The 20,527-nt window shown below is 40.2% G+C and overlaps 1 protein-coding gene across 2 annotated transcripts in view; it reads right to left on the bottom strand.

Moving 5' to 3' along the window:
- The window catches only part of LOC126475059 (protein FAM117B-like), a 75,545-nt gene that overhangs the window by 16,849 nt on the left and 38,169 nt on the right, over positions 1-20,527 (bottom strand). For both annotated transcript variants that reach the window (XM_050102610.1, XM_050102609.1), the window contains exon 8: positions 17,693-17,825. In XM_050102610.1, coding sequence (XP_049958567.1) covers positions 17,693-17,825 — 133 coding nt within the window. The remainder of the gene's footprint in view (positions 1-17,692; positions 17,826-20,527) is intronic.

The following is a 20,527-nucleotide window of genomic DNA, read 5'->3' on the forward strand; positions in this document are numbered from 1 at the left end:
TCAACTTCAATATATTTGAATGCTCACCTTCCAATACTGTTTGGATGATTCTAAAACATGTCTGTACAAAATTTTGTTGTGATCAAAGCACTCTAACCAGGTGTGACTTGAGCCCAAACTTGCATGAGGAACATCTTTCACACTGTCTATATGTCATGCTGATGTCACCTCAGCTTAAAAGTATGTGCACATGCAGTGCAGTCAGTTTTTTGTTACCCATCATGTTCTACATGTTTTCCAGTCAATTCCTAAGGTGTCACATCAATTATTTATTGCGAAGAAATTAGTGTTTTTAATAGGAGATATAAAACACCAAATAACTGAACACAAATTACCATCAAATAGGCTAATGCTGGTAGTTTTATTTGATAACACACAGGAAGTAAAGTTAACATTTAGTGGAAGTGCTAACCTTGTGGTTCACCAAGTGCATTACATTTTGAGAAAAAAGGATTTAAGTAAGAGCTATTCAGCATTGTTCCTTGAAATTCACTAACTTGCATTTGGAGAGAGGAAAAAAGTATAAAGGTTCATTTAAATGCCATAAAGAGAAGTTTATGAATAATAATTAGGACTATTAATCTGATTTGGCACTTGCCAATGTTCTATAAATGATATATGTGGAAGAAGACAGGATATTTTTACTTCGACAAAGAGAAGGCTACCTTGCAGGAGTAGACTGAATACTTGCCAACAAGAAGAAATGTCTAGGCAGAGAAAATTGGAAGAAGGGAAAAGGTATTTCTAAATCTTCCTTCTTAATCATCTGCAGAATCAGGTAAGACATTTTCATGTTCAGACTAAACTGACATTAGCGGTGGTGAGTGCTTAGAACAAACTTCTGAGAGTAGTTTATTGGAGAGTGCTGCAAGGCGAGGTACCAAAGATTTTATTACTGTAAAATTAATGGGTGTCTTCAATAGATACCAGCTGTAAGGTGTTCAAAAAGCATCAGGAATTTTGTAATTTCATGGGTCATTCTAGTATGATTAATACATTTTTTTGTTATTTTGTTGGTAAATATGTCTAAAACGTATCTGTGCACTGAGAGCCATATTGGATGTGTCAAGTGACAGCTTATGGGTAGAATCATTGATTTGTTTACAAAAAGGCATCAGAGAATTTACATTATATTTTTCTATAAAAATATTATAAAAATGTAACAAGTTTTAAGAGATGTTGAATATTGCTTTTGATGAGTCTGCTATGAGTAACACGAGGGTTTACAAGTGGTATAAACACTTTCAAGACAGCCATGAAGTTGAAGATGATGAATGTTCTTGACGCCTCAGCACATCGACAACTAACGAAAACATGGAAAAGTGAAAGAAATGATTTCGAACAAATAAGAAGCAGAGAAGTTGCTGATGTTGGCATGCCATGAAATATATTCTGATCTTTTGAGTATGAAGTGTGTGACAGCAAAAGGTGTTGTGAAAGGAAGTTGGTGAGAAGTCACTAAATGAAGTCAACAACAATGCAGAATTACTGAAACATTCCATAACATGTGACGAAACATGAGTGTACGAAACTAAGACTCATTCATCCCAGTCGACGCATTCTGGATTGCAAAGATCGAAAAAAGGTTGGCAAAAGTCGTCGTATGTGAAGGCTCTGCTCAGTTTTCTTTTATTTTAATGGCATAATGCATCATGAGTCCTTGCCAAAACATGAAACTATCAATAATGAGTACTGTCTATAAGTTCCACACTGGGCTGGGGGAGGGGATGGGAATAAAGGAGGAGGAAGAAGAAGAAGAAGAAGAAGAAGAAGAAGAAGTAATAGTCCAGATTTGTGGCGAAACAATTCATGGCTTTTGCACCATGGTAATGCTTCCACTCACACTTTATTACTTGTTCGTCAATTTTTGGCAAAAAACAACCCTGTAATGATGCTCCAGCCTCCATATTTGCCAGATATGGCCCCATGTCACTTTTTTACACTCCCAAAAGAAAAGAGAATCTTAAAGAGCCAGCATTTTCCAAGCTTACATGAGAGTATGAATGAATCGCTAAAACAGCAAATTGCTAGCCCAAAGAGAGTTCCAGAAGTGTTTTGGGGATTTGAAGAAACAATGGCATAAGTGGACTACTTTGAAAAAAATAATGTTAATGTGGATGAATAAATAAAATTATTTCCACACACAAGTGCTTGGTTACAATACTAAAGAGCTCTGAATCCATAAGTCTTCTCTTCACAGAATCAGACACAATAAGAGAATGGCACGATTTCCCTGCAGTTCTTACTGTTCGCTGGGACAGTAAATTGTTGCCAACATTAAATGTCAAGAACCCAGAAGAAGAAATACTTCCAATCATTTTTACACTTGTGGATAGTGAACAGCTTGTTGGTGTAGCAAAATTATAGAAGGTCGTGGTAAATAGCAAGCAAATGCTGTTTAGAATGCATTAATGTATGTCACTGAACAAAATGTACAAATTCTCTGCAGTGACAACTGCCTCCAACACTGGCCATCTTAATATGGCATGCATCTTACTTTAATACAAATTGGATGGGGTGTTGTTTTATTCCCCATGCTATCACCAAATATATGTGAACTTATTTTTGAAAGTGTGTCTGAATCTGAAGTATGTGCTACAATAAGCAGTCCTGACATACTATCAGCATTTGAGAGAAAACTGGGATAGTATCAAAGTCAGTAACTTTCACTATTGCAAGGAAATTGTAGATTTGTTTTTTAATGAGCCAGAAATTAAACAGATGTTAGACTTATCTGAAAGCGAATTAGATAAACCAACAGAGGCAGAGGTGGTCATTGTTGGAAGCCAGAATAAAATAATAATAGGATCCTTTCACAGACCTCTCAACTCAGATGATACAGTTGCTGAAAGGTTCAGAGAAAACTTGAGTTTGATTTAGAACATGTACTCGACTCATACAATTATAGTTGGTGGTGACTTTAATTTACCCACAATGTGTTGGCAAAAATACATGTTTAATTCTGGAGGTACGCATAAAACATCATCAAAAATTGTGCTAAACGCATTCTCTGAAAATTATTTTGAGCATTTAGTTCATGAGCCAATGCGAATAGTAAATGGTTGTGAACACACACTTGACCTCTTAGCAACAAATAATCCTGAGTTAATAACGAGCATTAAAACGAATACAGGGACTAGTGAACACAGGGTTGACGTACCAAGACTCAATATTGTAACCCCCAAATCCTCCAAAAATAAACCTATTCAAAAAAGCAGCTAAAAATTCACTTGACGCCTTCCTGAGAGACAATCTCCACTTCTTCCAAATTAATAATATAAGTTTAGACAAGATGCGGCTTTAATTCAAAGAAATATATCAGCAGCAACTGAGAATTATATCAAATAAATTAACAAATGATGGAGCTAATCCTTCTTGGTACACAAAACAGGTCAAAACACTGTTGCAGAAACAATGAAACAAACATGCCAAATTTAAACAAACCCAAAATCCCCAAGATTGGTGATCTTTTACAGAGGCTTGAAATTTAGCGCGGACTTCAATGCGAGATGCTTATAACAGTTTCCACAACGAAACTTTGTCTCAAAACCTGGCAGAAAATCCAAAGAGATTCAGGTCGTATGTGAAGTATGTTAGTGGCAAGAAACAATCAATGCCTTCCCTGTGTGATGGCAATGGAGATACTATTGATGACAGTTTTGCCAAAGCAGAGTTACTGAACGCAGCCTTCTAAAATGCCTTCACAAAAGAACAAGTAGTAAATATTCCACAATTCGCATCAAGAACAGCTGCCAACATGAGTAACGTAGAAGTAAATATCCTCGGAGGAGTGAAGCAGTTTAAATCACTTTTAGAGCAAGTCTTCTGGTCCAGACTTTGTACACCAATAAGGTTCCTTTCAGAGTATGCTGATGCATTAGTTCCATACGTACCAATCATATAAATCATATACAACCATTCGCTCGATGAAAGATCCATACCCAAAGACTGGAAAGTTGCACAGGTAATACCAATATTCAAGAAAGGTAGTAGGGTGCTATTGAAAATGGATTTCAAATCGATTCTGTGGTACTGATAGTTCCGATGCCACAGCATAGGTGCACGCTCTTAGGTTGGCACTACGATAGCGGACTAACTACGGCATCCACAGCACCCTCAAGCCGACGCTGTGAAGCTCAATGAATGCCTCTCTGCTGTCTGCCCATTGCATCAAGAGCAGGCGGCCTGGAAACATCACTTAAATTTCAGAGTGTGACAGCTTGTTATTGAGACTTTGTACTACGAGGGCAGTTCAATAAGTAATGCAACACTTTTTTTTTCTCGGCCAATTTTGATTGAAAAACCGGAAATTTCTTGTGGAATATTTTAAAACATTCCCGCTTCGTCTCGTATAGTTTCATTGACTTCCGACACGTGGCAGCGCTGTACAGAGCTGTTAAAATGGCGTCTGTAACGGATGTGCGTTGCAAACAACGGGCAGTGATCGAGTTTCTTTTGGCGGAAAACCAGGGCATCTCAGATATTCATAGGCGCTTGCAGAATGTCTACGGTGATCTGGCAGTGGACAAAAGCACGGTGAGTCGTTGGGCAAAGCGTGTGTCATCATCGCCGCAAGGTCAAGCAAGACTGTCTGATCTCCCACGTGCGAGCCGGCCGTGCACAGCTGTGACTCCTGCAATGGCGGAGCGTGCGAACACACTCGTTCGAAATGATCGACGGATCACCATCAAACAACTCAGTGCTCAACTTGACATCTCTGTTGGTAGTGCTGTCACAATTGTTCACCAGTTGGGATATTCAAAGGTTTGTTCCCGCTGGGTCCCTCGTTGTCTAACCGAACACCATAAAGAGCAAAGGAGAACCATCTGTGCGGAATTGCTTGCTCGTCATGTGGCTGAGGGTGACAATTTCTTGTCAAAGATTGTTACAGGCGATGAAACATGGGTTCATCACTTCGAACCTGAAACAAAACGGCAATCAATGGAGTGGCGCCACACCCACTCCCCTACCAAGAAAAAGTTTAAAGCCATACCCTCAGCCGGTAAAGTCATGGTTACAGTCTTCTTGGACGCTGAAGGGGTTATTCTGTTCGATGTCCTTCCCCATGGTCAAACGATCAACTCTGAAGTGTATTGTGCTACTCTTCAGAAATTGAAGAAACGACTTCAGCGTGTTCGTAGGCACAAAAATCTGAACGAACTTCTCCTTCTTCATGACAACGCAAGACCTCACACAAGTCTTCGCACCCGAGAGGAGCTCACAAAACTTCAGTGGACTGTTCTTCCTCATGCACCCTACAGCCCCGATCTCGCACCGTCGGATTTCCATATGTTTGGCCCAATGAAGGACGCAATCCATGGGAGGCACTACGCGGATGATGAAGAAGTTATTGATGCAGTACGACACTGGCTCCGACATCGACCAGTGGAATGGTACCGTGCAGGCATACAGGCCCTCATTTCAAGGTGGCGTAAGGCCGTAGCATTGAATGGAAATTACATTGAAAAATAGTGTTGTGTAGCTAAAAGATTGGGGAATAACCTGGTGTATTTCAATGCTGAATAAAACAACCCCTGTTTCAGAAAAAAAATGTGTTGCATTACTTATTGAACTGCCCTCGTACTTATGATGGGAATACGGCTTCGCACCTATGTGCTCATCATCGCAAATTTATGTAACCATTTATTAACTTGTTTTTGCCTATAGTAAACATCTTTAAATTTACATGCAGTACCAAAGTGCTTTACCTCTCCTGCTCGCCTTTGCTGTTCCTTATCTATATAAACGATTTGGGAGACAGTCTGAGCAGCCGCCTTAGGTTGTTTGCAGATGACGCTGTCATTTATCGACTAATAAAGTCATTAGAAGATAAAAAAAATTGCAAAACAACTTAGGAAAGACACCTGAATGGTGCGAAAATTGGCAATTGACACTAAATAACAAAAAGTGTGAGGTCATCCACAGGAGTGCTAAAAGGAATCCATCAAACTTCGGTTGTATGATGAATCAGTCAAATTGATAGGCCATAAATTCAACTGAATATGTTGTTGTTGTTGTTGTCTTCAGTCCTGAGACTGGTTTGATGCAGCTGTCCATGGTAATCTATCCTGTGCAAGCTCCTTCATCTCCCAGTACCTACTGCAACCTACATCCTTCTCAATCTGCTTAGTGTATTCATCTCTTGGTCTCCCTCTACGATTTTTACCCTCCACACAGCCCTCCAATGCTAAATTTGTGATCCCTTGATGCCTCAGGACATGTCCTACCAACCGATCCCTTCTTCTAGTCAAGTTGTGCCACATACTTCTCTTCTCCCCAATCCTATTTAATACCTCCTCATTAGTTACGTGATCTACCCACCTAATCTTCAACATTCTTCTGTAGCACCACATTTCGAAAGCTTCTTTTCTCTTCTTGTCCAAACTATTTATTGTCCATGTTTCACTTCCATACATGGCTACACTCCATACACTAAATACGTAGGAATTACAATTACGAACAACTTAAACTGGAAGGAACATACGGAAAATGTTATGGGGAAGGCTAACCAAAGACTGCATTTTATTGGCAGGACACTTAGAAAATCCCCCCATGAACCATGGACCTTGCCGTTCGTGGGGAGGCTTGCGTGCCTCAGCGATACAGATAGCTGTACCGTAGGTACAACCACAACGGAGGGGTATCTGTTGAGAGGCCAGACAAACATGTGGTTCCTGAAGAGGGGCAGCAGCCTTTTCAGTAGTTGCAGGGGCAACAGTCTGGATGATTGACTGATCTGGCCTTGTAACATTAACCAAAACGGCCTTGCTGTGCTGGTACTGCGAACGGCTGAAAGCAAGGGGAAACTATGGCCGTAATTTTTCCCGAGGGCATGCAGCTTTACTGTATGATTAAATGATGATGGCGTCCTCTTGGGTAAAATATTCTGGAGGTAAAATAGTCCCCCATTCGGATCTCCGGGCGGGGACTACTCAAGAGGATGTCATTATCAGGAGAAAGAAAACTGGCGTTCTACGGATCGGAGCGTGGAATGTCAGATCCCTTAATCGGGCAGGTAGGTTAGAAAATTTAAAAAGGGAAATGGATAGGTTAAAGTTAGATATAGTGGGAATTAGTGAAGTTCGGTGGCAGGAGGAACAAGACTTCTGGTCAGGTGACTACAGGGTTATAAACACAAAGTCAAATAGGGGTAATGCAGGAGTAGGTTTAATAATGAATAGGAAAATAGGAGTGCGGGTAAGCTACTATAAACAGCATAGTGAACGCATTATTGTGGCCAAGATAGATACGAAGCCCACACCTACTACAGTAGTACAAGTTTATATGCCAACTAGTTCTGCAGATGACGAAGAAATTGAAGAAATATGTGATGAAATAAAAGAAATTATTCAGATAGTGAAGGGAGACGAAAATTTAATAGTCATGGGTGACTGGAATTCGAGTGTAGGAAAAGGGAGAGAAGGAAACGTAGTAGGTGAATATGGATTGGGGCTAAGAAATGAAAGAGGAAGCCGCCTGATAGAATTTTGCACAGAGCACAACTTAATCATAGCTAACACTTGGTTTAAGAATCATGATAGAAGGTTGTATACATGGAAGAACCCTGGAGATACTAAAAGGTATCAGATAGATTATATAATGGTAAGACAGAGATTTAGGAACCAGGTTTTAAATTGTAAGACATTTCCAGGGGCAGATGTGGACTCTGACCACAATCTGTTGGTTATGACCTGTAGATTAAAACTGAAGAAACTGCAAAAAGGTGGGAATTTAAGGAGATGGGACCTGGATAAACTGAAAGAACCAGAGGTTGTACAGAGTTTCAGGGAGAGCATAAGGGAACAATTGAAAGGAATGGGGGAAAGAAATACAGTAGAAGAAGAATGGGTAGCTCTGAGGGATGAAGTAGTGAAGGCAGCAGACGATCAAGTAGGTAAAAAGAAGAGGGTTAGTAGAAATCCTTGGGTAACAGAAGAAATATTGAATTTAATTGATGAAAGGAGAAAATATAAAAATGCAGTAAATGAAGCAGGCAAAAAGGAATACAAACGTCTCAAAAATGAGATCGACAGGAAGTGCAAAATGGCTAAGCAGGGATGGCTAGAGGACAAATGTAAGGATGTAGAGGCTTATCTCACTAGGGGTAAGATAGATACTGCCTACAGGAAAATTAAAGAGACCTTTGGAGATAAGAGAACCACATGTATGAACATCAAGAGCTCAGATGGAAACCCAGTTCTAAGCAAAGAAGGGAAAGCAGAAAGGTGGAAGGAGTATATAGAGGGTCTATACAAGGGCGATGCACTTGAGGACAATATTATGGAAATGGAAGAGGATGTAGATGAAGATGAAATGGGAGATACGATACTGCGTGAAGAGTTTGACAGAGCACTGAAGGACCTGAGTCGAAACAAGGCCCCCGGAGTAGACAAAATTCCATTGGAACTACTGACGGCCTTGGGAGAGCCAGTCCTGACAAAACTCTACCATCTGGTGAGCAAGATGTACTAAACAGGCGAAATACCCTCAGACTTCAAGAAGAATATAATAATTCCAATCCCAAAGAAAGCAGGTGTTGACAGATGTGAAAATTACCGAACCATCAGTTTAATAAGCCACAGCTGCAAAGTACTAACACGAATTCTTTACAGACGAATGGAAAAAACTAGTAGAAGCCAACCTCGGGGAAGATCAGTTTGGATTCCGTAGAAATACTGGAACACGTGAGGCAATACTGACCTTACGACTTATCTTAGAAGAAAGATTAAGGAAAGGCAAACCTACGTTTCTAGCATTTGTAGACTTAGAGAAAGCTTTTGACAATGTTGACTGGAATACTATCTTTCAAATTCTAAAGGTGGCAGGGGTAAAATACAGGGAGCGAAAGGCTATTTACAACTTGTACAGAAACCAGATGGCAGTTATAAGAGTCGAGGGGCATGAAAGGGAAGCAGTGGTTGGGAAGGGAGTGAGACAGGGTTGCAGCCTCTCCCCGATGTTATTCAATCTCTATATTGAGCAAGCAGTAAAGGAAACAAAAGAAAAATTTGGAGTAGGTATTAAAATCCATGGAGAAGAAATAAAAACTTTGAGGTTCGCCGATGACATTGTAATTCTGTCAGAGACAGCAAAGGACTTGGAAGAGCAGTTGAACGGAATGGATGGTGTCTTGAAGGGAGGATATAAGATGAACATCAACAAAAGCAAAACGAGGATAATGGAATGTAGTCGAGTTAAGTCGGGTGATGCTGAGGGTATTAGATTAGGAAGTGAGACACGTAAAGTAGTAAAGGAGTTTTGCTATTTGGGGAGCAAAATAACTGATGATGGACGAAGTAGAGAGGATAAAAAATGTAGACTGGCAATGGCAAGGAAAGCGTTTCTGAAGAAGAGAAATTTGTTAACATCGAGTATAGATTTAAGTGTCAGGAAGTTATTTCTGAAAGTATTTGTATGGAGTGTAGCCATGTATGGAAGTGAAACATGGACGGTAAATAGTTTAGACAAGAAGAGAATAGAAGCTTTTGAAATGTGGTGCTACAGAAGAATACTGAAGATTAGATGGGTAGATCACATAACTAATGATGAAGTATTGAATAGGATTGGGGAGAAGAGAAGTTTGTGGCACAACTTGACCAGAAGAAGGGATAGGTTGGTAGGACATGTTCTGAGGCATCAAGGGATCACCAATTTAGTATTGGAGGGCAGCGTGGAGGGTAAAAATCATAGGGGGAGACCGAGAGATGAATACACTAAGCAGATTCAGAAGGATGTAGGTTGCAGTAGGTACTGGGAGATGAAGAAGCTTGCACAGGATAGAGTAGCATGGAGAGCTGCATCAAACCAGTCTCAGGACTGAAGACCACAACAACAACAACTTAGAAAATGTAACAGATCTACTAAGGAGACTGCCTACACATGCTTGTCCATCCTCTTTTAGACTACTGCTGCGCGGTGTGGGGATCCTTATCAGGTAGGACTGACAGAGTACATCAAAAAAGTTCAAGGAAGGGCAGCATGTTTTGTATTATCATGAAATATGGGAGAGAGAGTCACTGAAATGATACACGATTTAGGCTGGACACCATTAAAAGAAGAATACTGAAGATTAGATGGGTAGATCACATAACTAATGATGAAGTATTGAATAGGATTGGGGAGAAGAGAAGTTTGTGGCACAACTTGACCAGAAGAAGGGATAGGTTGGTAGGACATGTTCTGAGGCATCAAGGGATCACCAATTTAGTATTGGAGGGCAGCGTGGAGGGTAAAAATCATAGGGGGAGACCGAGAGATGATGCCAACTAGCTCTGCAGATGACGAAGAAATTGAAGAAATGTATGATGAAATAAAAGAAATTATTCAGATTGTGAAGGGAGACGAAAATTTAATAGTCATGGGTGACTGGAATTCGAGTGTAGGAAAAGGGAGAGAAGGAAACATAGTAGGTGAATATGGATTGGGGGACAGAAATGAAAGAGGAAGCCGCCTGGTAGAATTTTGCACAGAGCACAACATAATCATAACTAACACTTGGTTTAAGAATCATGAAAGAAGGTTGTATACATGGAAGAACCCTGGAGATACTAAAAGGTATCAGATAGATTATATAATGGTAAGACAGAGATTTAGGAACCAGGTTTTAAATTGTAAGACATTTCCAGGGGCAGATGTGGACTCTGACCACAATCTATTGGTTATGACCTGTAGATTAAAACTGAAGAAACTGCAAAAAGGTGGGAATTTAAGGAGATGGGACCTGGATAAACTAAAAGAACCAGAGGTTGTACAGAGATTCAGGGAGAGCATAAGGGAGCAATTGACAGGAATGGGGGAAATAAATACAGTAGAAGAAGAATGGGTAGCTTTGAGGGATGAAGTAGTGAAGGCAGCAGAGGATCAAGTAGGTAAAAAGATGAGGGCTAGTAGAAATCCTTGGGTAACAGAAGAAATATTGAATTTAATTGATGAAAGGAGAAAATATAAAAATGCAGTAAGTGAAACAGGCAAAAAGGAATACAAACGTCTCAAAAATGAGATCGACAGGAAGTGCAAAATGGCTAAGCAGGGATGGCTAGAGGACAAATGTAAGGATGTAGAGGCCTATCTCACTAGGGGTAAGATAGATACCGCCTACAGGAAAATTAAAGAGACCTTTGGAGATAAGAGAACGACTTGTATGAATATCAAGAGCTCAGATGGAAACCCAGTGCTAAGCAAAGAAGGGAAAGCAGAAAGGTGGAAGGAGTATATAGAGGGTCTATACAAGGGCGATGTACTTGAGGACAATATTATGGAAATGGAAGAGGATGTAGATGAAGATGAAATGGGAGATACGATACTGCGTGAAGAGTTTGACAGAGCACTGAAAGACCTGAGTCGAAACAAGGCCCCCGGAGTAGACAATATTCCATTGGAACTACTGACGGCCGTGGGAGAGCCAGTCCTGACAAAACTCTACCATCTGGTGAGCAAGATGTATGAAACAGGCGAAATACCCTCAGACTTCAAGAAGAATATAATAATTCCAATCCCAAAGAAAGCAGGTGTTGACAGATGTGAAAATTACCGAACTATCAGCTTAATAAGTCACAGCTGCAAAATACTAACACGAATTCTTTACAGACGAATGGAAAAACTAGTAGAAGCCAACCTCGGGGAAGATCAGTTTGGATTCCGTAGAAACACTGGAACACGTGAGGCAATACTGACCTTACGACTTATCTTAGAAGAAAGATTAAGGAAAGGCAAACCTACGTTTCTAGCATTTGTAGACTTAGAGAAAGCTTTTGACAATGTTGACTGGAATACTCTCTTTCAAATTCTAAAGGTGGCAGGGGTAAAATACAGGGAGCGAAAGGCTATTTACAATTTGTACAGAAACCAGATGGCAGTTATAAGAGTCGAGGGACATGAAAGGGAAGCAGTGGTTGGGAAGGGAGTAAGACAGGGTTGTAGCCTCTCCCCGATGTTGTTCAATCTGTATATTGAGCAAGCAGTTAAGGAAACAAAAGAAAAATTCGGAGTAGGTATTAAAATTCATGGAGAAGAAATAAAAACTTTGAGGTTCGCCGATGACATTGTAATTCTGTCAGAGACAGCAAAGGACTTGGAAGAGCAGTTGAATGGAATGGACAGTGTCTTGAAAGGAGGATATAAGATGAACATCAACAAAAGCAAAACAAGGATAATGGAATGTAGTCTAATTAAGTCGGGTGATGCTGAGGGAATTAGATTAGGAAATGAGGCACTTAAAGTAGTAAAGGAGTTTTGCTATTTGGGGAGCAAAATAACTGATGATGGTCGAAGTAGAGAGGATATAAAATGTAGACTGGCAATGGCAAGGAAAGCGTTTCTGAAGAAGAGAAATTTGTTAACATCCAGTATTGATTTAAGTGTCAGGAAGTCATTTCTGAAAGTATTCGTATGGAGTGTAGCCATGTATGGAAGTGAAACATGGACGATAAATAGTTTAGACAAGAAGAGAATAGAAGCTTTCGAAATGTGGTGCTACAGAAGAATGCTGAAGATTAGATGGGTAGATCATGTAACTAATGAGGAAGTATTGAATAGGATTGGGGAGAAGAGAAGTTTGTGGCACAACTTGACCAGAAGAAGGGATCGGTTGGTAGGGCATGTTCTGAGGCATCAAGGGATCACCAATTTAGTATTGGAGGGCAGCGTGGAGGGTAAAAATCGTAGAGGGAGACCACGAGATGAATACACTAAGCAGATTCAGAAGGATGTAGGTTGCAGTAGGTACTGGGAGATGAAAAAGCTTGCACAGGATAGAGTAGCATGGAGAGCTGCATCAAACCAGTCTCGGGACTGAGGACCACAACAACAACAACAACAACCATTAAAAGAAAGGCATTTCTCATTGTGACGGAATCTTCTCACAAAATTCCTGCCACCAACTTTCTCCTCTGAAGGCGAAAACATTTTGCTGACACCGACCTACATAAGGAGGAATGATCAAGATAAAACAAGGGAAATCAGAGCTTGTACGGAAAGATATAGGTGTTCATTCTTCCCGTGCACTATACGAGATTAGAATGACAGAAAATTGTGAAGGTGGTTCGATGAACCCTCTGCCAGGCACTTAAATGTGATTTGCAGAGTATCCATGCAGATGTAGGTGAACAGTGAGAGGTGATTACTGTGAACTCATAGAGGCCTGTGTAATAATTTTTGGGACCGGAAAACGTACCCTCTTGAAGCAATGTGTCAAGCAAGATGGATGGCAAGAGCAATTTATTGCTTAAAAATGTTTCTGATAATACCACAACTTGAACTATCCATTGGAAAAAAAAATGCATTGAGAGGTGTCTTTTTATTTTAGATGTTTATGTCAAGCCATGGCTTCAGTGCCGTGGAGTTTCAGATGCTCCTCATCTGCATCTCTGCTTCCTAAAAAAATCTGTAATTATCTGAAAAGACAACCGTCCACAATTTCAGGAAGCAGCTGTAAGTAAATTTAGTCATCACTTGTGGTATTATCAGAACAGTTCTCGCTCTCGCGCTCTCTCTCTCTTGCGCGCTCTCTCGCTCTCTGATGATGAATCAGACATACAAACCAAAATCAAAATGGTAGAAAATTTGGACAGAGAAAATCTACAAATGGAAAAGGGAGACATTCCTTTTTGTGGAGAATTGGATGGATTTTTGTATGGTAAATTGAAGATGTGCGCAGCAAATCTGGCTAACCCTCAGATGTAAAAACTTAAGAGGTACATGCTGGTATCTGTTGATAGGTACACAAACTAATGAAACTGACTTGGTCTCACCTTTAAACATCTCATTGGGATGCAATACAAAGCAGAGAACCTCTTGCATTTCATTAGATATGATTTCTGCAATGTCAAACATTCCAGCTTCCCTCCAGTAGAAAGAAACTTAACAGCTGAGTAACAGTAACTGGAAAGTTGCACAGGTCACACCAATATTCAAGAAAGGTGGTAGGAGTAATCCACTAAATTACAGGCCCATAATGTTAATGTCAATATGTAGCAGGATTTTAGAACATTTATTGTGTTCGAAGAAAAAGAAAATGGTCTATTGACACACAGTCAACATGGGTTTAGAAAACATCGTTCTTGTGAAACACAACTTGCTCTTTATTCACATGAAGTGATGAGTGCTACTGACAAGGGATTTCAGATCTATTCCGTATTTCTGGATTTCCAGAAGGCTTTTGACACTGTACCACACAAGCAGCTCATAGTGAAATTGCGTGCTTATGGGATATCATCTCAGTTATGTGACTGGATCTATGATTTCCTGTCAGAGAGGTCACAGTTTGTAGTAATTGACGGAAAGCCATAGAGTAAAACAGAAGTGATTTCTGGTGCTCCCCAAGGAAGTGTTATAGGCCCTTTGCTGTTCCTTATCTATATAAATGATTTGGGAGACAATCTGGGCAGCCGTCTTCGGTTGTTTGCAGATGATGCTGTCTATCAACTAATAACGTCATTAGAAGATCAAAACAAACTGCAAAACGATTTAGAAGAAATATCGAAATGGTGTGAAAAGTGGCAGTTGACCTTAAATAATGGAAAGTGTGAGGTCATCCACATGAGTGCTAAAAAGATCGTGTTGAACTTCGCTTACACAATAAATCAATCTAATCTAAAAGCCGTAAATTCAACTAAATACCTAGGAATTACAATTACGAACAATTTAAATTGGAAGGAACACACAAAAAATGTTGTGGGAGGCTAACCAAAGACTGCGTTTCATTGGCAGGACACTTAGAAAATGTAACAGACCTACTAAGGAGACTGCCTAGAGTACGCTTGTCCATCCTCTTTTAGAATACTGCTGCGCGGTGTGGGATCCTTACCAGGTAGGACTGACAGAGTACATCAAAAAAGTTCAAAGAAAGGCAGCACGTCTTGTAGTATCGTGAAATACAGGAGAGAGTGTCACAGAAATGATACAGGATCTGGGCTGAACATCATTAAAAGAAATGCATTTTTTGTTGCTACGGAATCTTCTCACGAAATTCCAATCACCAACTTTCTCCTCAGAATGCGAAAATATTTTGTTGACACCAACTTACACAGGGAGGAACAATCACAAAGATAAAATAAGGGAAATCAGAGCTCGTACGGAAAGATATAGATGTTCATTCTTGCCGCACACTATAGGAGATAGGAATAATAGAAAATTGTGAAGGTGGTCTGATGAACCCTCTGCCAGGCACTTAAATGTGATTTGCAGAGTATCCATGTAGATGTAGATACTGATGATCAACTTGGCTAGCAATCCTTAGCTTAAGCAATGGACACCTACCATGTGAATTAACAAAAGAAAACATCTGGAACTCCCGAAGTTAGTTTCTGTGTTTCATTAGGCAACAAAACACTAGATGTAAATTCATGGTGATAGATTTGTGTGAAGCACGACATTAAAAGCTAAATATTTCATTTCATTTGGATAGGCGGGGGAGACCTAACAATCGCCCAAATAAATGCAATGAGGAGGACCACGAATTTACATGGGCTCATGTCTACATCTACATGATTACTCTGCAATTCACATTTAAGTGCTTGGCAGAGGGTTCATCGAACCACAATCATACTATCTCTCTACCATTCCACTCCCGAACAGCGCGTGGGAAAAACGAACACCTAAACCTTTCTGTTCAAGCTCTGATTTCTCTTATTTTATTTTGATAATCATTCCTAACTATGTAGGTTGGGCTCAACAAAATATTTTCGCATTCGGAAGAGAAAGTTGGTGACTGAAATTTCGTAAATAGATCTTGCCACTATGAAAAACGTCTTTGCTTTAATGACTTCCATCCCAACTCGCGTATCATATCTGCCACACTCTCTCCCCTATTACGTGATAATACAAAATGAGGTGCCCTTTTTTGCACCCTTTCAATGTCATCCGTCAATTCCACCTGGTAAGGATCCCACACCGCGCAGCAATATTCTAACAGAGGACGAACGAGTGTAGTGTAAGCTGTCTCTTTAGTGGACTTGTTGCATCTTCTAACTGTCACGCCAATGAAACGCAACCTTTGGCTCGCCTTCCCCACAATATTATCTATGTGGTCTTTCCAACTGAAGTTGTTCGTAATTTTAACACCCAGGTACTTAGTTGAATTGACAGCCTTGAGAATTGTACTATTTATCGAGTAATCGAATTTCTATCGATTTCTTCTGGAACTCATGTGGATCACCTCACACTTTTCGTTATTTAGCGTCACCTGCCACCTGCCACACCATACAGCAAATACGAGTAAATAGTTTTCCCTATGCTGTCAAGTCACTACTCCAGGAAAAAGAATGCCAATATGACATATCTGTGTGCAGATATAAACATTACCCAGATGCACAGGCTTCATAAAGGTAAGTACAAAAAAACCAACAGGTTACCTCTTAGCACTGGCATTTGTTGTAAAATATTTGTCAGTTTTTCAATACTGGCTTTGCAAAACCATGCAGTGGCCCCCGTCAAGTTTGTTTTCATCTTAAGATGCAAATTTCATGTGAGAAAAATGATCAGTGAAAGAAAGAAGTAGAAGCAAAACTGAACATCAGCTAGTCCTGCCTATTAAGAAGCTGAAAATGGTCTCGGGATATCCAAAAATTTATAATTCTGTTACGGTAATTGCTTTCATCAAGGGATGCCTTTTTTGCAACGTGAGACTATGACAGTAACCACTGGGTTGATCTATCGGGCCATACGTGGTGTGTTATCACTTTCCCTTTTACAGGATTTTTTACTACAGTTAATGATAATTTGTTTTTGGGGATATTTGATTATCTATGACTTGTCAATCCACTTTCCTGCAGGCACACAATATGACCCTGTTCAAATGGCAGGAGTTGTCCTTGACAGGGCATGGTTGTATCGTAGAATAAATGTTGCAAACAGTTTCACCTCTAAACTCAGCAAAGTTACCACTTACGGAGTCAAAACAATGGCACACAGACAGGCCTTCTGAGCATCACCTGATGGCTGATGACTGACAAAGGGATCACCAAAACTGCAAAACCCTCAGTATGGACATATTATACCCTGGGGCCACAGAATAGTATAAGGGTTTTGCATTCTTTTCTCCAGCAGTGTAGGAAAAATAAATAAGGTCCTGGGAAAACAATACACAACACCTAGTTTCTGACTAGATATGTTGCATGTAGCTAAGACAGTCATGGTCTTGTGGTCCCAGAGATTTATAATATTCCTTGTCAGGGAAGAACCAATTTATCAACCAGACAATCCAAACAGTTGGAAAAATAAGCAGCTGCTGGATATACATGCTCAAAACATAATTACATACAATGAAGCAAAATTCTCATCTCTTGCATCAAGTAGGACTGTCACCAAAGAGGACATAGAGATCAGAATGTGGAACAATAACCTGAACTATCTACAATCTCAGTGATGCGTGTGTAAGTGGGCTCCCAATACTGAGAAAGTACAGCTAAATTTGCAGAGTTATTTCATTTCACCCCTCTTTCCTTCTAGAAGGAACACTGAGTTCTTAAAGCTAAGAACAACATTTGTGTTTTACGAGTTTCTATTGGCGATCCTAAGAATTTACCCACCTGTAGTTAGATACTGCCCAGCCAATCTGTCTCCTAATTTTAAGTTTTCTCAGTTCAATTTTCTGTTTCTGTTTGGTGCAAATACTATTTACACTCTGTCACCTATAAACCAACGAGCTCTTACTGCTAGTACAGATTAACCTATCGGTTATGAACAATATACTTACCTTGTATCTTCTATAAACTTAAGGTTTACTTTTTCACAGCCATCGGGGGGCTCCCTTGCGAGGAACTTGTTTATGTGCGGTGAAGTACCTAGCCGGCTAGTTTCTTGGTCTGGAGATGATCCTCTACTGCCACCTTAAAAAAAATAAAATTAAAAAGAAACTGCTTTATTGATCTGTTCACGGTATGACTATCATTATCGTAAACCGCATTCAAATTCACTCAAAAACATGGATGTCTTCAGATATTTATCAAGGGGAATCAAGATCCTAAACCACCTGAGATTCTGAGAATGTCAAGAATGACATTTGAAAGCAAATACACAACAATACTTATTTCATCTCGAACAGTTCATAGTTATGCATTCAATATTTTTTTTTAACGTTTGGTTATCTGATACTTAAATGGCAAGGTTGATTTCATTCCCAAATCTCTGTGTTTTACTTTCAACAACCTTGTTGTTGACAGTGTGTTAAACCTTAACTCTGCTTCTTGCCATTAAGGTAGGGAAAAACAGATAGAAAAATTCAAAAAATATATTTTTATTTATATCTGGTAGCAATCATGTACACAGAATCACAGCAATCATGACACAGAAAATTAAAAATCTGAAAAAATCAGACAGACTGCTAAAATGTGGCTGACTCTCATTCCGAAATCTGAGTGAGATGATGTGACAACACAACCCATACCACCATTTTTTTATCTTACTCAACCTATCCCTCTTTTCCCTCAAAGAAAGCTAAGATTCTGTAGTACTTTACATGTGGCTATCAACAGCCCTGGCATTTTACCTCCTGAAGGTTAAGTTATGACCATAAATTCTGCCCCATAATTTTATAAAAATATTGTTACATATCAGCAAAAGTAACTAGCAATAAATGTCACTCATTAGTACTCCTACTGAAATTTGAATTGCGCGTGCGCACGCACACGCACCCACAAAAAGCAGGTTTATTGAGATGCTTCTCTACTGTTATATTGTTTAAACATCAGATATCATAATATAAATCTACAACAATATAAATAATATATCAAGTTCTAAGAAAAGTTCTTTAGAACACTAGGAAACATCCATATCTGTAGTACAAATAGAAACAGTGTAATTATGACAATGAGGTTATTGTGACCAACACTGCAGGGATTATTTGGAGTCAAGGGCTTACTCATGAGCAACCAAAATGCTAATTAAAATATGATGCTAACATACTGGAAAAATCTGGTATATTAAACAGATTCCCCTTCACTTCTGATTTATTGACTACCGCGCACATGGCGAGGGGCAGAGGGGCAGAGGGGCAGAGGGGCAGAGGGGCAGAGGGGCAGAGGGGCAGAGGGGCAGAGGGGCAGAGGGGCAGAGGGGCAGAGGGGCAGAGGGGCAGAGGGGCAGAGGGGCAGAGGGGCAGAGGGGCAGAGGGGCAGAGGGGCAGAGGGGCAGAGGGGCAGAGGGGCAGAGGGGCAGAGGGGCAGAGGGGCAGAGGGGCAGAGGGGCAGAGGGGGAGAGGGGCAGAGGGGCAGAGGGGGAGAGGGGGAGAGGGGGAGAGGGGGAGAGGGGGAGAGGGGGAGAGGGGGAGAGGGGGAGAGGGGGAGAGGGGGAGAGGGGGAGAGGGGGAGAGGGGGAGAGGGGGAGAGGGGGAGAGGGGGAGAGGGGGAGAGGGGGAGAGGGGGAGAGGGGGAGAGGGGGAGAGGTAAGGTTAGGTTAGGGTGGGGAGAGATGATGATAAGCGATGAGTTCGTTTAGTTACAAGATGCCCAGTTGTACTATTAAATGTTTTCATAGTGATTTGCAGTTACTTAAAAGACAAATACAGAGTACTACATTTTTCACACATACGTAGGAATTGCTTACAGCCTAATACAAGGAATAATTGCACAGAGTCATCTGCAGCAGGTGATGAAGGTCTCTCAATATGAGACAATATGTGTCAAAGTAACCCATCATGCTTAGTATATTGTCAACTACAATGTAATGAAAGGTGAAAGATCACTGTTTCAAAGGAGTGTGAAATCTACTTACATAACGTACTTTATTATCAACAATTTCAAATTTATGGCACAAAATTCACAACAGAACCAGTGTAAAATACTTAAAAAGTTGGGGAGAGGAGAATAAGCCAGGATAGCAATTTCAATATTGTAAGAAGTTGTGTAAGTTCATAATAAAAAGTGTGGATGGTAAGTACAGGTAATATGAGTTCAAAGCATTATAATAATCATAAATTCTAGGTATTTAAGCTGTAAAGTAATTCTTAAGTATCAAGTCAGTTGCATCATTTAGTTTTGCATATGCACAGCAGTTGTACAAAATACATGGAAAAAGTGTTACACATTTGTGAAAGTATTATTTTACTCACTGAATCTGAAATGATGATCATTAAAAAGACTAACACTGAAGTAATAAAAACCTTATAAACATAGCCATGGAAGACAAAGATGACTGAAGGAGATGAAAAGCAGGGACAGGCAAGTGAAGCAGGATTGAGAAGCAATACATTGTTCAAGCCTCTGAAAGTTTTGGGAGTATTATAGAGTTACATCTAAATGTATTTATATGAGGTGCAACAATAAAGTAATGAGACTGATTTTCTTTGCAAGATGTGGCAACCCTGCAGGTTTGCTTAGGCACAATATCTTTGACCTTCATCTATAAGCTGCTTCTAGACCAAGCAGCACATCGATGCAACTGCTCAGTCGTGAGTTGCGCTGTAAAAAGTTAACACGTGTTTGTGTCTCTCGTCACGGAAATGGAACCACATAATATTGGACAACGGTATGCCATTTGTTTTCGCATTAAATTGGGTGAGAAAGTGACGACTACTTACGGTAAGCTTCAGAAG

Source organism: Schistocerca serialis, chromosome 4 (assembly GCF_023864345.2).
Source record: "Schistocerca serialis cubense isolate TAMUIC-IGC-003099 chromosome 4, iqSchSeri2.2, whole genome shotgun sequence".
In the NCBI taxonomy this organism is placed as follows: Eukaryota; Metazoa; Arthropoda; class Insecta; order Orthoptera; family Acrididae; genus Schistocerca; species Schistocerca serialis.